Source organism: Capsicum annuum, chromosome 3 (genome assembly GCF_002878395.1).
Source record: "Capsicum annuum cultivar UCD-10X-F1 chromosome 3, UCD10Xv1.1, whole genome shotgun sequence".
In the NCBI taxonomy this organism is placed as follows: domain Eukaryota; kingdom Viridiplantae; phylum Streptophyta; class Magnoliopsida; order Solanales; family Solanaceae; genus Capsicum; species Capsicum annuum.
The window spans coordinates 199,003,877-199,018,598 of NC_061113.1; the positions used below are offsets into that span (position 1 = coordinate 199,003,877).

Genomic DNA, 14,722 nt, shown 5'->3' on the forward strand with positions numbered 1-14,722 from the left:
CAACAACATTTGAAAAAAAAAATGCAAAGATAACAATAATATTATACACAGCAGCAGCAGCAACAACAAAAATATGTTTGAATATATTCTACATAAATACTAAATAAATTTAAAAAGTGCATGAAGAGGATGAAGCATCATAATTAGTCAAGTTTGCAACATAAGAGTAACTCATTTTTATAGTTTTAGCGTAAAATTTAATAATATTGTAATATAAAATTTGAATCAAAGAAATAAAAATATTTGAATTTGAAAATATTAAGCTTTTAAAGAAAAAAATAAATTCATTAGCTTAAAGCTAGAAATAATTGAAGAGTTCTAGCTAAACTCTAACTATTAAACTTATCCTTTTAGTTGTTAATTTTAAATTTAAATTGAAAGACAAAAATTATTTTTAAATTTAAAAAGTAAATATTTTTATGCATTCTAAATTTGTAAAAAAATAACATAATTTTAGGCAAAAAATTGCTTAGATTAAACAATGAATTATTTGAATTGTTTAACAAATAAAAAAATATATTTAAAACAACAATTACTATCCTATTCTATCTTTAAAAATAAAAAGAAAATAAAAAAAAGAAGAAAATAAGATAAAGATAAGAAGAGTATACTAATACACGTTCTTACTTTCATGCATACATGGTTTTACATATACACAAAAAAAAAAAAAAAATCCTTATTTGTAGCAACTAGAAATTCCTTATCTGTGGTAACTAGATATAAATAATTGAGGAGTTATAGCTAAACTCGAACTATTAAACTTATACTTTTATTTGTTAATTTTAAATTTAAATTGAAAGACAAAAAATATTTTTAAATTTAAAAAGTAAATATTTTTATGCATTCTAAATTTGCAAAATAATAACATAATTTTAGACAAAAAATTACTTAGATTAAAAAATGAATTATTTGAATTGTTTAACAAATAAAAATATGTATTTAAAACAAAAATTACCATCCTATTCTATCTTTAAAAAAAGAAAAAGAAAAAAAATGAATAAAATAAGATAAAAATAAGAAGCGTATACTAATACACGTTCTTACTTCCATGCATACACGGTTTTACATACACACACACAAAAAAAAAAAAAAAATAGATTCCTTATTTGTAGCAACTAGAAGTTCTTTATTTGTAGTATCATTCTATTTAAAAATAAATAAGGATAAGGAAGAGTAATAAATTTATCTTTTTTTTAACAAATTGATATAATATTTGAATTTGAATTTAAATAAAATTTGAGTTGAAATGAAATTCTAACCATATATCATGTCAAGTTTCTTCTGTCTTTTTATTATTGTGCATTGACTCCATTTGTGAGTTTATTTATTACCGTCTTCATTTTAATTTTTTTTTTTGTTTTAATATTTTTATTTGTTATATGCATGTGAATGATAAATATTTCAATTCACTATTGATTTACCTCAAGAAATATCTCTATTTTTAGTAATAGAAGGGGAAGTGTGAGATCAACTTAAAGCATAATACATGTGGAAGGATATAAAAAAATGCATACAATGAAAATGAGAAGCACTATGAGATGAATACTAAATTCTATATGTATTTTTAAAGGTATGTGTTTAGGTATATTGTACAAGAATATAAGATACATTACATTATGAATTTTATTGATCACTATTAAATCTTTATATTTTATTATCATTTTAGAAGATAAGCATGTATTGTAGGATGCTGTGAAGTTTTGACGTTGTGTAGAGAAAATCAAATAAAAAAAAAAGAGAAAAAACACAAAAGGGAAGATACACTATAACAAATCACTTATCAATATTTACTTTTTGATCATTTACTTTTATAGATCGTCTTCTTTTTTTGGCTCGAGTACTTAACTTTTTTTTAATTTAGTACTAAATTAATAGAAAAAAACGGATGAAAAATATGATTTACTTGCTATTCAGTAATTTGATTGTCATTCATTACTTATATTGATTCACGTTCTTTTGATGCTTTAAACGTATTTTATTTTATAGGAACAATATCCATATGTATAGTGATGATTGATGAGGATGATAAACGACTTGAGAAGATTTAAAAATGAGATTAGGTGTAAGCTTTCTTCTTCTCTTTTATTATAAGTTATTTTAAAATTTAGATTTTATTTATTTTGACAGAGTTTTCTTTGATCTTTTAATTCACAGTGATATTTCTTAAAAAAAATTATAGGTAATGTTCATCAAATTTCTCTGAATAACTACAAAGGTATGTTGTTTGTGTTTAATTTAATTTTTAAAATAACTTTTTATTATTTATGGTTAATATGTGTGCGTACAATATTATTATATTTTATTTTATTTATCTTAATAAATTTCTCTTAACGCATGAAGATGACTCTAGAACAGTATTATCACATTTACATATTTACTCTCTTCTAAGAGGAATTATAAAATATATTTATAGGTATTTATATATTTTTATTGATTTATTATTTTCATGATTTTAGTTGCAAATTTATATTTATGTATAAATTTTTTTTTTATTTTGTGTGTTGTTTATATTGTATCAACAAGTAATATTTTGTGGTTCTTCTTTAATATTTCTAATTTTTTTATATATTATTAAATTATTTTTCATCTAAAAAGATAAAGTTAAAAATTATGAATTAAAAAACTTGAATATGAAATAAGATTATCTTCAATAAGTGTGAATGTGTATAGCTTGAATTTTAAATCATATCTAATTCTAACAGACAATATTATTGTGGAGTTTTCTTCTAATATGCATACTCATCTTATCATTTCTATTGTGCATGACAAACTTATAATTGTAATTTCACTTAAAACAAAACTTACTAATTATAAAATGTAAATAGATAAATTGTCATAACAAGTTTCGTAATATAAAGTTTATAATTTTAAATAAAATATGATAGATAAATCTAAACGGTGAAAAAATTATGAGCTATACAAGTTTAGAAACAAATTTAATTTCAAGAATTAAAAAAACAAATATATTTGTTTCACGAAATAAGAAGAGCACTTGATAACTATATTAAGTCAAGTGATAAGCTATTAAAAATTAATATTAATAGCCTAATAAATTTAAACAGTGAATAATATAATAAATAAAAATATAAAATATTTTTTTTCAATTATTGTATGACTCATCATCTTTATTCATATAGATATGCTTATGAAATTATAGGGAGGATAGGGGTTGGGAACCCGGGGCGGGGGGGGGGGGGGGGGGAATAAAAAAAATGATAGTTGACTTTTATAAGATAATAATATAATAGTAGAACTTCTTTAAGATAAATATAATTTAACATGTTCGAAAAGACATTACAATTTGAAAAGATTATTATTCTTCCTTATCCTTACTTTTTCAAATACAATACATAATTATCTTATGATCTATATATTTGAATTGAGAGGAATATTTAAAATTTATTCGGGGTGATGAATGTAAATGAGGGTGAGTTGAGTAGGAGAAGAAATATTTAAAAGATTTGTGTGTTTGCGTGGGTGGGTCAAGGTCAGGGTGAGGTAGGGGATTGGAGGTGGTGATGGGGGGAAAAAATCTGTAATTTTTTTAATGAGTAATATAATAGATCGTATTTGCTTAGTTTTTCATCTCATAAGTAAATTCTACAATTTAAAATAATAATTTTTGAAATTAGAAACAATCGAGTACTTTTATAGTGAAGTTGTTGATTTTGAGTTGATAGACAAAAAGTTAAAATTTAACATGAAAGATAAATATTAATCACGTATCTTAATTGGTTAAAAATATATAAAATAACAATTATTTATTATTTTTGAAAATCATGAACAGAATATGATAAAAATATTAATTTCAGTCTTTCATAGCAAAACGTCAAAAATAATTGCGATTGTGATTATAATTAACAATTAATTATAGTTCTACTATTAACAATTATTTTTAATATTTAATAATCAATCTAAAATATGATAATATGATATAATAGATATTTTTAAAATTTTAATTTTATTATTTTAATGAATAAGTTAGTATTTTTTTTTAACAATACTTTTATGAAAATATATTCCGCGCATTGCGCGGGTGCTAATACTAGTTATTTTTAACAACCATAACAAGTAAATTGGACCGGATGGAGTAGCTATTATGTTGCCACAGGCACACGTGCATCATGTGGATAAGTTGCAGATTTGTATCTTTTCACGATCCTGTTTATAATTAGCTCAAATAAATTCAGTCAACATTATTGATCGAGCTCATACTTAGATTATTGGTTGGTATTTGCCCTCCAGATTAGACTTGTAACCCTTTGATTAAAAATGAAAAGTACAAGGAAGAAAAATAGTATTAGTCAGCTAGCCAACTGGCATAGTTGTTGGTTCCTTTGACAAATTGGTGAACGCTGGGTGATTCAATACACATACGGGACAAGATAATGGTCATTTATGCATGGTATTTACACAAAATCATAAGATTATATGTTATGTATGTATTCATTAATTTGATGTGAATATTGAGTATTTCTCATATTTTACTCTTGTAGACAATGTTAACCATGTTACATCTCAACTTACTGCAAGAGAAATATTCAAAATGAACCTATATATGGGTTAAATTCTCAACTCAAAAGTGAAATCTGATAAATTTACCCTTCCTGTTCACATCAACAAAACACATTCTATTGTGCTCAAAGTTATCCAGCTTTTAATGGGGCAAGATAATTGTAATTTTGAGTTTCTTATTATCCAGATAACAGATAAATATGATCATTAATCTTGAAAAATTCTTATGTCTTCTTTTTGCTGTTTTGATAACGTATTGGTTTAGTTGGGCTACAATTGTCTTAGATTCGACCACCTTTTAAAAAAAAAATGTAAAAACTCAGTAATTCGACGAATCGGCATTTGCATTATGCAAAATGGCAAAGTATATACTAAATCAATAAGGCTTAATTAATAATATTGCAGCTATTTACAATTCAAAATCATATAGCCTACTAAGGAGAGAATCCAAATCTCTATGCTTAGCATTTGACATGGTGAAAAAAATCTTCTCCTAATTAATCTACACTACTAATCTAGCAAAGAGAGTTCACAAAATAGAGAGCCTTAGGCTTCAACTGGCTTCCCTTTGATTCTGAAAACATGTTCTTCTCCTGTGCATTTATCTACTTTCACAATCCATCTACTCTTCTTCCCTGAAACTCCCAAATTCCCCCCTTTTTTCGCCGTTTTATTAGTAGTCACTAACAATCCTTCCCCTATGGGCAATAAATGAGCATTGAAGCTCTCGCATCTCCATGAACCCATACAAAGTGCGTTGTATCCCAAAACACTCACGTTTTCTCCCATCATTCGAGCTGTTTGAAGGTTGCCTTCGCAGTTGTTGAGGTTGCAATCAATGAGTACGAAATCCGCTTCTCTATAATCATTCATTAGTAGTGTGCTGGCCTCTCCGGTTACAAACTCAACGTGTCTTGAGTTGTGGCCTAGAGATTCGATTGATGGAATTAGCTTGTCAGCTGATCCAATGATGCAGATGACTCGGCCACCTGTCTGGTGAGCTGCAGCCACTAGAGCTAGTGCGGTGGCCGAGTCAGCTGCACCGGCACATGCAACAACCATCAGTTGTGCATTGTTGCCTGCAGCAAGTGCTGAAATGAACTCTGCCATCTCTGGCTCCTTTGCTCTCTTTCCCTGAAAAATTACCAATTGAATCAAAGATTAGAAAAAGTACAACATTATAAATTGGAAATTGAAGGTAGAAAATGTTAGTACTATGCATTCATTTTGAAAGTCAATGATACTAACCATCTTTATTGCTCTAAGATACGCTTTGGTTGCATTTTCAGCTGACCAGCATGCCATTTTTCTTCCTATACTTTTTTGCCTAAGAAGTTTGATTCTGATTCTCGAGTGCCCTGGAAAATGGATATGTATTTTTAGCTATATATAGCATAAAAGATAGGGAAGTAGTTATGGGCAAGGAGCTAGGTAATAGGGTCCAATTGTCCAATCAATGTAGCAGTGTCCTGAGATGAAGGCAAAACTAGATTAAAAAATTGCATTCTATTGTACTAATTATCTAAAGCATTTACCGTACTACACAGAGACAGTATCAAAAATATTTACTCCCTTCGTTCCCGTCACCATTTGACCGGACACGGAGTTTAAGGAATAAAGGAAGACTTGGTAAAGTTTAGCAAATTATTCTTTATCAAAAAATGTGTTCATATTTTTTTTTTTTAATTAAGTGGGACCAATAAAGGTAAAAGGGTAATTATGTCTTTAAAAAGTTGTCAAATAAGGAAAGACGATACTTATTTTGGGACGGATTAAAAAAGAAATAATGACACATAATTTGGGACGGAGAGAGTACTTTGAGTGTAATTTAACCTAAATTATTATCTGCCTAGTTATCAAGGCTACTGATTCTACTATGATTAATTCCCAGCAACATTTTTTTATCATTATTTTAAGCCACCTTCTTGGTACGGGTTAGGCTAGATCCCTACCTCGTAGACTAATAGAACAAAGCAAAATACATATGCGATGAGCATATGAGAAGCCTAACCTTATCGAAAGAGACTAAGGAGTTGGTCAGGCCTTCACAATTTAATGCCAAAAAAACAGGTTTTGACTCTAATAGAGATGTACTGATAGACTGTTATAATTTATAAGAGATACGAGATATGTGTAGATTTTATCCTAACCATGATTATCTCCACAAAAGTGTACAGATGATCAGCAGATATCATCATATCAAAGACCAATTCATGAGGCTTTTTCTTCCTAATCCTAAGGTTAGGGATCTTCCTTATATCAATTTGAATTAAACCTCTCACTTGTTTTCGGAGACTATCAAGGGATGGGTAAATCTTCTCATGCCGATAGGCAATAACTTAGATACTATTATTCCTAGTGTGAAAATTCTTTGAGACTTTCAATATTTAAAATTTTACTTTCTCAAAATGTCATTTTTTTGACATTTTAGAAAACAAAATTTATTAGATTTTGTACATCACTTAAGAAATAATGATTAATATGATTATTTTATCATAATATTCATTTTTAATTGATGTAATTTTGATCTTGAAAAATGATTTGAGAAATAAGAAATTAATGTTGAGTTAAAACAGGAAAGAAATAATTATTTTTTTTGTGACATTTTAAAAGTGACAAATAAAAGTAGAATATATTTTTTAAATATTGGATAAGTTAAAAAAAAATTGAGACAACTCAATAAAATTAATGGGTTAAAGTCAATTTTTAATACGAGACCTATAACTTTTTCTATTGTTTTTTCGATGTTTTTTTGTTTATAGTGTAGTATATATCTTTGAAAAACATAAAGTCTTTTAACTTTACATATTAATATTATTATTAGCTAGAATTAGTTCAAGTTAATGATATGTTGGTCATTCATTTGTAATACAATTTGTTGGATGATGTCGTATGAAATTTTATTTGCCAATTAATATAAAGATGTGAGTAGTTTAATTTAAACTTAAAGTACTTATCTAATATAAAGCTCACTACTTCCTTCATCTCATTTTAGATGAGCACATTTTATTTTACACGGTAATTAAAAAATCATAAATTGAATAATAATTTTACTATTTTACCCTTTACTCATATCAAAGATACTCATTTGGCATATGAATGGATACTGGAATTGTAATTGTTCACGTTTAATGTATACCGTTAATTGTAGGGATAAAATAAAAAAATAAATTAATTATATCCTGATTTAATAAGTGATCAACTAATATGAAACATTATTTTTAATAAAATGATCAACTAAAATGAGACAAAATAATAAGAATTATAAAAATTGTGGGGCATCAAATTTTGTGGAACCTAAAACAAAGACTTCATTAGCCTCCTCGAACCATGTTGAAATTCTCCATTAATGGAATCTTAATCATCATACAAGCTGAAGAAAAAAGAAGGAAATATTTTTCTAAAAAACTGATTTCATTAATTGGAATGATTATAGAGTGGTCACATTTACACAACTAATTATCTCACCTAACTGTCTAACTAATCATGATTAAATTACTAATTGAGCTAGTCCTCTAACTTTTAGATATTTACAAAACAACCCTCATGCTACTAGATATACTTTTCTCAATACTCCCGCTCAAGCTGTGATGTGCAAAGATGTTTAGCACTCCCAGCTTGGACAACAAATGTTCATGTTGTGGTCTTCCAAGGCCCTTAGTTAGAATGTTTGCTATCTGATCTTTAGTACTCAAGTACTTGGCTTCAACCAAACCACTTTGTATCTTCTCCCTGATAAAGTGACAGTCCAACTCTATATGTTTTGTTCTTTCATGAAACACTGGGTTTGCAGCTATTTGCATAGCAGATTTACTATCACAGTAGATCACAATAAGTGTTTCAATTTCTGTTCCTAGTTCATCAACCAATTCTTTTAGCCACACCACTTCTGCAACTGAGTTGGCCATGCTTCTGTACTTAGCTTCTGTTGAGCTTCTTGATACAATTCCTTGTTTCTTTGATTTCCAAGATTTGAGTGAATTACCATACTTGACCATAAAGCCAGATACTGATCTTCTAGTGTTTGGACAGGCAACCCAGTCTGCATCACATAAGACTGTGATTTTATCTGATTTTTCACTAGATAATAGAATTCCCAATCCAGCTTGTCCTTTTACATATCTGATTACCCTCAAGGCTGCATTTAGGTGTGATTGTTTAGGTTGCTATAGAAACTAGCTCAGTGTTTGAACAACAAATGAGATATCTGGTCTAGTTACAGTTAAATACATAAGTTTTCCTATCATTCTTCTCTAAACTGATGGATCTTCCAGTTCTGGATCATTACCTGGTCTCTTTACTCCCTCATCATATTTCTTGGTAGTGAGTTTAGTATAAAAATCTAAGAGAGTAGAACTAGGTTGTGCTAAACTCAAACCAGCTTCAGAGATAATCTCTAAAGTGTACTTCCTTTGATGCATGACTATACCTTTATCTGATCTGGCAAACTCAATACCAAGAAAGTACTTTAGTTCTCCCAAGTTTTTTATTTTAAAGGTTTGATGCAACACTGATTTAGTCTTATGAATAAGCTTTATATCGCTTTCAGTAATTAGTAAATCATCTGCTTAGACAAGAAGAATAACAATTGATGTACCAGTCTTCTTAGTAAACAAAGAGTAATCCAAATGACTCTGGATGAAACTAAGTTTGATCAGTGATTCAATGAGTTTAACATTTCATTCCCTTAGTGCTTGTTTCAAGCCATAAAGGGATTTGATGAGCCTGCATACAGGTTTCTCCCCCTACACATCAAATCCAGAGGGTGTCTTAAATCCTTGAGTCAAGGTCATATATACTTCATCATGTAGATCACCCTTAATAAAGGCATTGTACACATCCATTTGGTGTATATACCACTTCATGGTAGAAGTAACAGTTAGGACGGATCTGACAGTCACTATCTTGACTACTGAAGAAAAAGTCTCCTGGTAATCAAGACTTTCTCTTTGATTAAAGCCTTTAGCTACCAGCCTGGCCTTAAACCTCTCAATGGAGCCATCAACAAGGTAATTGATCTTATACACCCACTTGCACCCAATAACATATTTTCCAGGTGGGAGAGAAACCACTTCCCAAGTGTTATTTTTCTCCAAGGTAGTAATTTCAGTTTGCATGGCTGTATCCATCTAGAATCAAGCTAAGATTCCTCAAATGATGAGGGTTCAAATTCAGTAGACACACCAATGGTGAAGTTTAGATATATGGGGTAAAGATGATCATATAAGACATAATTGGTAATAGAATAAAGGGCTGAAGTAGAGCTAGGTTTGGAGGCAGTAACAAAATTTTTCTGCCAGATGAGAGGTCTTTTATCTCTAGTAGACTTTATCTATGGAAGAGGTAAGACATCAGGTGATGGAGAGGTAAGTGGTGATAGTGATGGTACAGATGGAGCATCAGGTATGGAAGGTGCAAATGGTGCATCAGAGATAGAGGGGGCAGATGATGCATCAGGAACAAAGGGAACAAATATGGGATCAAGAGGAGGGTGTGTATCAGTGGGAGGATATGCAGGTAACAAAAAAAGATCGAAGTTATCTGTAGAGGAAGAAGAAAAAGGAAAAATTATCTCTCTGAATTGTACATCCCTACTGATAAAAAAATGCTTAGAGTGTGGATCATAACGGATATAACCTTTGATAGTTGGACTATAGCCCATAAAAATAGAAAGAACACTTCAAGGTTGAAATTTATCTTTTCTGGGGAGTTGAACAGCATAACATAAACAACCAAGAATTTTTAGATGATCATACTGAGGCTTGACCTTGTGAAACACTTCATAAGGAGATTTGTCTTTCAAGACAAAAGTAGGAAATTTGTTGATAATGTAAGCAGCAGTCAAAATACAGTGACCCCAAAACTGAATAGGTATATGACCCTAAAATCTCAATGATCTAGAAACCTCTAGTAGGTATCTATGTTTCCTTTCATCAATGCCATTTTGTTGAGGAGTATGAGTACAAGTTTTTTTTATGAATGATCCTATAAGAAGCAAATAGTTTGATACACTCAACATTGACAAACTCTGACCCATTATCAGTCATAATAGTCTTAACACAAGAAGCAAACTGAGTAGTGACCATTTTCAAGAAATTCTGAAGAATGACGAACACATCACATTTGAATTTTATTAGGAAAATCCAAACTATTCTGGAACAGTCATCAACCAAGGTAACAAAAAAACTATTTCCATCAAAGGTAAGGGTCTTGTATAGACCTCACACATCACAATAAAGTAAATTAAACAAGCTATCAGACTTAGTGGTACTGACAAGGAAAGAGGTTCTGGTTTGCTTAGCTAGAGGGCATATAGTACACTGATAAACTTCCTGAGTACAGGATTGGGGGGAAAAATTAAACAAATGAGATAAAACTTTGGAAGAAGTGTGACCAAGCCGCTTGTGCCAGAGAGAAATAGCAGCTGATGTGGAAGCTTCTGCATCATAAGCAGCGAGAGACTTGACTGGTAATGGTAGAACCTCTTTACTGGGAGCTTGAATGGAAAGGAGGTAGAGACCACCTGATTCTCTACCAATCACTCGCACCTGTTCACTAAAGAGGTCCTGTAAGACAAAGAAGTCAGGGAAGAAAGTGACTGAACACTAAAAAGTTTTAGTGAGTTTAGAGACTGATAAAAAATTAAATTTAAATTCTGGGATATATAAGATATCCTGTAGAATAGAGCCATTAATGTTCAAAGAGTAGGATCCTTTATTGGAGATATCGGTGGTAGCCTCATTAGGCAAGTTTACTTTGGATTTTTCTCTAGTAACTCCCTTGAGATTTGTGAGCAGATCTGAGTTGGATGTCATATGGTTAGTAGCACCTGAATCTCCTACCCATATATTAGAAGAAATAGGGATAGTACCTGCAGTGTTAGCAGAAACTGAAGTACTAGAAGATCTACATTGTCCTGTATTATAATTAAGAGAGTTGACGATATTTCTATATTGATCTAGGGTGATATTGATTCCAAAGCCATAGTTGTTATTAACATTGGATGAAGAGCAATCAGAAGTGTCCAATATAGCAGATTTTGCAGGTTGTTTCATAGCATTGTGAGCAGCAAGATATGGAGAAGAATAGTGGCTGGTTTGTCCCTGATATGAGATGTGTTTTTTAGCATAATTCTTCTGATGAGAGGGTGTGTTATTGTGAAGATTCTTCTGCTGAAATCCATAACCTCGCCCTTGCTTAGATCTTTGATTATTACCTAACTGTAGTCCTCTCTTTGTGAACTTAAAGTCCGGAGGATATCCAACAAGACAAAAACAAGCCTTCTTAGGATGTCCTATGACCTTACAATAGTCACATTGTACATTTGGATCATAAAACTTCTTCTGGTATGAGGTATCCCTATTTTTCATAGACATTAAAGCAGTTAATTCACCTAAATGCTAAATTAGTTATATTTCTCTAGCTCTCTCATGCTCAATTACCATAGAGTAGGCTTTATTAACAGTAGGAAGAGGGATCATCATCAAAATGTGAGCCCTATCTTGTTTATAGGTGCCATTCAGACCCATGAGAAACTGAAACAACCTTAATCCATCCATGAACTGAACGAATTCACGAAATTTGGGGCAATCACAGCATGGAACAGGTGCTATACTATCAAATTCTACCCATAGTGCTCTCAATTTTGAGAAGTAAACAAAAACAGTTCTAGTACCTTGGTGAATCGTTGCAATTTCCTTATGAAGTTGATAAGTTCGAGATCCATCAACCTTATCGAACTGTTCCTTAAGATCATGCCATACCGACGCAACATCAATGAGTAAACAATTCCCCCAAGTAATTCCTTATAAACACAATTCATTATTTATGAAAGCACGATTGCATAGCACATATCCCATAATGCAACTAAATTTAGATCAAAATCAGCTCGTTTACATGTACCGTCAATAAACCCTAACTTGTTTCTTCCTAAAATCGCAATTTTCATTGCACGATTCCAAATTGAGTAGTTCTCTGTTAGCTGCAGAGAAATGAGCATTGCTCCTGAGTTATCACCTGTACCCAGGAACAATGGATGATTTGAACTGATCTTCTCCGGTAATGTGTCATCAATCGCCATTGGTGAAGAAAGAAATGAACAAAGAAGAGTTGAAGACAAGTAATGTAGAATAATAAGGAAAATACAGAACATGATCGGTCAATCACAGTAGGGATTCATGGCTCTGATACCATGTTGAAATTCTCCATTAATGGAATCTTAATCATCATACAAGCTGAAGAAAGAAGAAGGAAATATTTTTGTGAAAGTGAAAACTGATTTCATTAATTAGAATGATTATAGAGTGGTCACATTTATACAACTAACTATCTCATCTAATTGTCTAACTATTCTTAATTAAATTACTAATTGAGCTAGTCCTCTAACTTTGAGATATTTACAAAACAACCCTCATGCTAATAGGTAATACTTTCCTCAATAAACCACCCGAAAGGAGTAGCTCTTAATCAAATTGAGAATCTATGATAATCCATTTTATTTTTCGATTACACCGTGCGTGCATTAATTTATAAAACGTTTGGCATAACCAAAATATTCGGGTCTTAGCTAGCTGTAGTGTTGTACATGTGGCAGACAAATGAAAATTATAATGTGTAAGTAGGATTATGGAAGCAATTTATATAAAATCATTTAGTATCGTAGAGACAAAACTGACGAGGTACATGTTAGACCTGACAACCATCCAACAAACTTGTTGTATATTTCAAGATTATATAGTTTTATTATTATTATCTGAATTATTAATGATTAAATATATAATTGGTATTCTCCGGCCTTGGTCCTTTGGAATTGGAGTACGTACGGTTCAAAATCCTTCAAGAAATAATGCATTTAGTCATGATTTGGTTGTTAGCTTAAATATTTTAGATATTGGTTGTGATTGATAAATAATTAGTGGAATATTTCTCAAGAAAAAGCAATGTATGTTCCAAGAGCATCTATAAACACTATGTTGGATTGTGTTTGTTTAAGGAAATGGGAGCCTAATTAATCACTTTTAGTATTCTAATAAATAGGAGAAAATGCAAAATGTTCCATTACTTGGAGAAAATGCAAAATGTTCCTTTCTGCAATATAATCTGATGAAATATTAATTAGAGAATCCAGTACAATGCTGCACAAATATATACTCCCTCCATTATATTTCGTTTTTAAGTGCTCTATTTAGATTTTATATGTATTCCTTTTTACGTTCTTTCTTAATCTTTCAAGAATAATTTGGTTAAACTCTTTCTACTATGCCATTGTTCAAATTACCAATATCATTAGTTGAGAAGGGGTTAGGGGTGTGCCCAACCTAAATTTAATTAGGGGTATAACAGTAAAAGTACTTTCAATTTTTTTAAGTAGTAAGAAATTTATTAAGGAGTGAAGTAATAAGAAATTTATTAAGGAACGTGTTAAACATAAATAGAGCACTTAAAAAGAAATAGAAGGAGTAATTCACATAATAAAACCAAAGATAAAGTAGTGCTGCATGGGCTTTCATGCATTGAACACACTACAGACGCTGAAAACAAAGCAAGGAAATCCATGTACCAATCTGATGTGTTGTGGTCTTATCTGTTCATATATCTCTTTCATTTGTCAGGGGCCAATTAATTTGTTACTTCCTGCTGGAGAAATTCTTTAAATTTTAAGCCTATATGATCTCCATCGCGGTGAAGCCACTACTCACACACGTACAAATTTATGTCATTGTACCTAGCTAGTGTCTTTTTCCCTCTTCTTTTAATAATGATGATGTGTGAGTCAGCTTGTGCAAATTAATTGTATCGTATAAATGATTGATAATAAATGAATTTTGAGCCTTTAACTCAACCCCAAAAATCAGTTTCATAAGGTGAAGATTGCTTAATTACATCATATAAGGAAGCCAGTCCACATCCTTCAACGTAACTAATGCATGTGAGAGAACTTAACATCCCTACACGCCTAGGTTTGCCAACCGGAGCAGCTTAATGCTGAACCTCATTTAGATTATTTTAAAACTAAACTCAATCCCAAAAACTAGCTAGATGAGAAGAGGATTTCCCGAAACCACATATAAAATGACAAGACCAAATCCCAAAATAGATATAGGACAACTCAACCAGAGAGAAATGGAATTAAATTTCCAAAAGAATATTATATGGATTGGAAGAATGAGGAAGATAAGTTCGAAGAAATATGGACAAGTTATGGGTC

The 14,722-nt window shown here is 30.7% G+C and overlaps 1 protein-coding gene across 1 annotated transcript; it reads right to left on the bottom strand.

Moving 5' to 3' along the window:
- Nucleotides 1-4,887: 4,887 nt before the first annotated feature.
- On the bottom strand, nt 4,888-5,889 carry LOC107866205. Its single transcript, XM_047408564.1, has 2 exons — nt 5,764-5,889; nt 4,888-5,649 (listed from the first exon to the last, which is right to left on the bottom strand). Exons 1-2 carry the CDS (start codon nt 5,818-5,820, stop codon nt 5,062-5,064), a joined length of 645 nt encoding a protein of 214 aa, XP_047264520.1. The 5' UTR covers nt 5,821-5,889; the 3' UTR covers nt 4,888-5,061.
- Between the last annotated feature and the right edge of the window lie 8,833 nt (nt 5,890-14,722).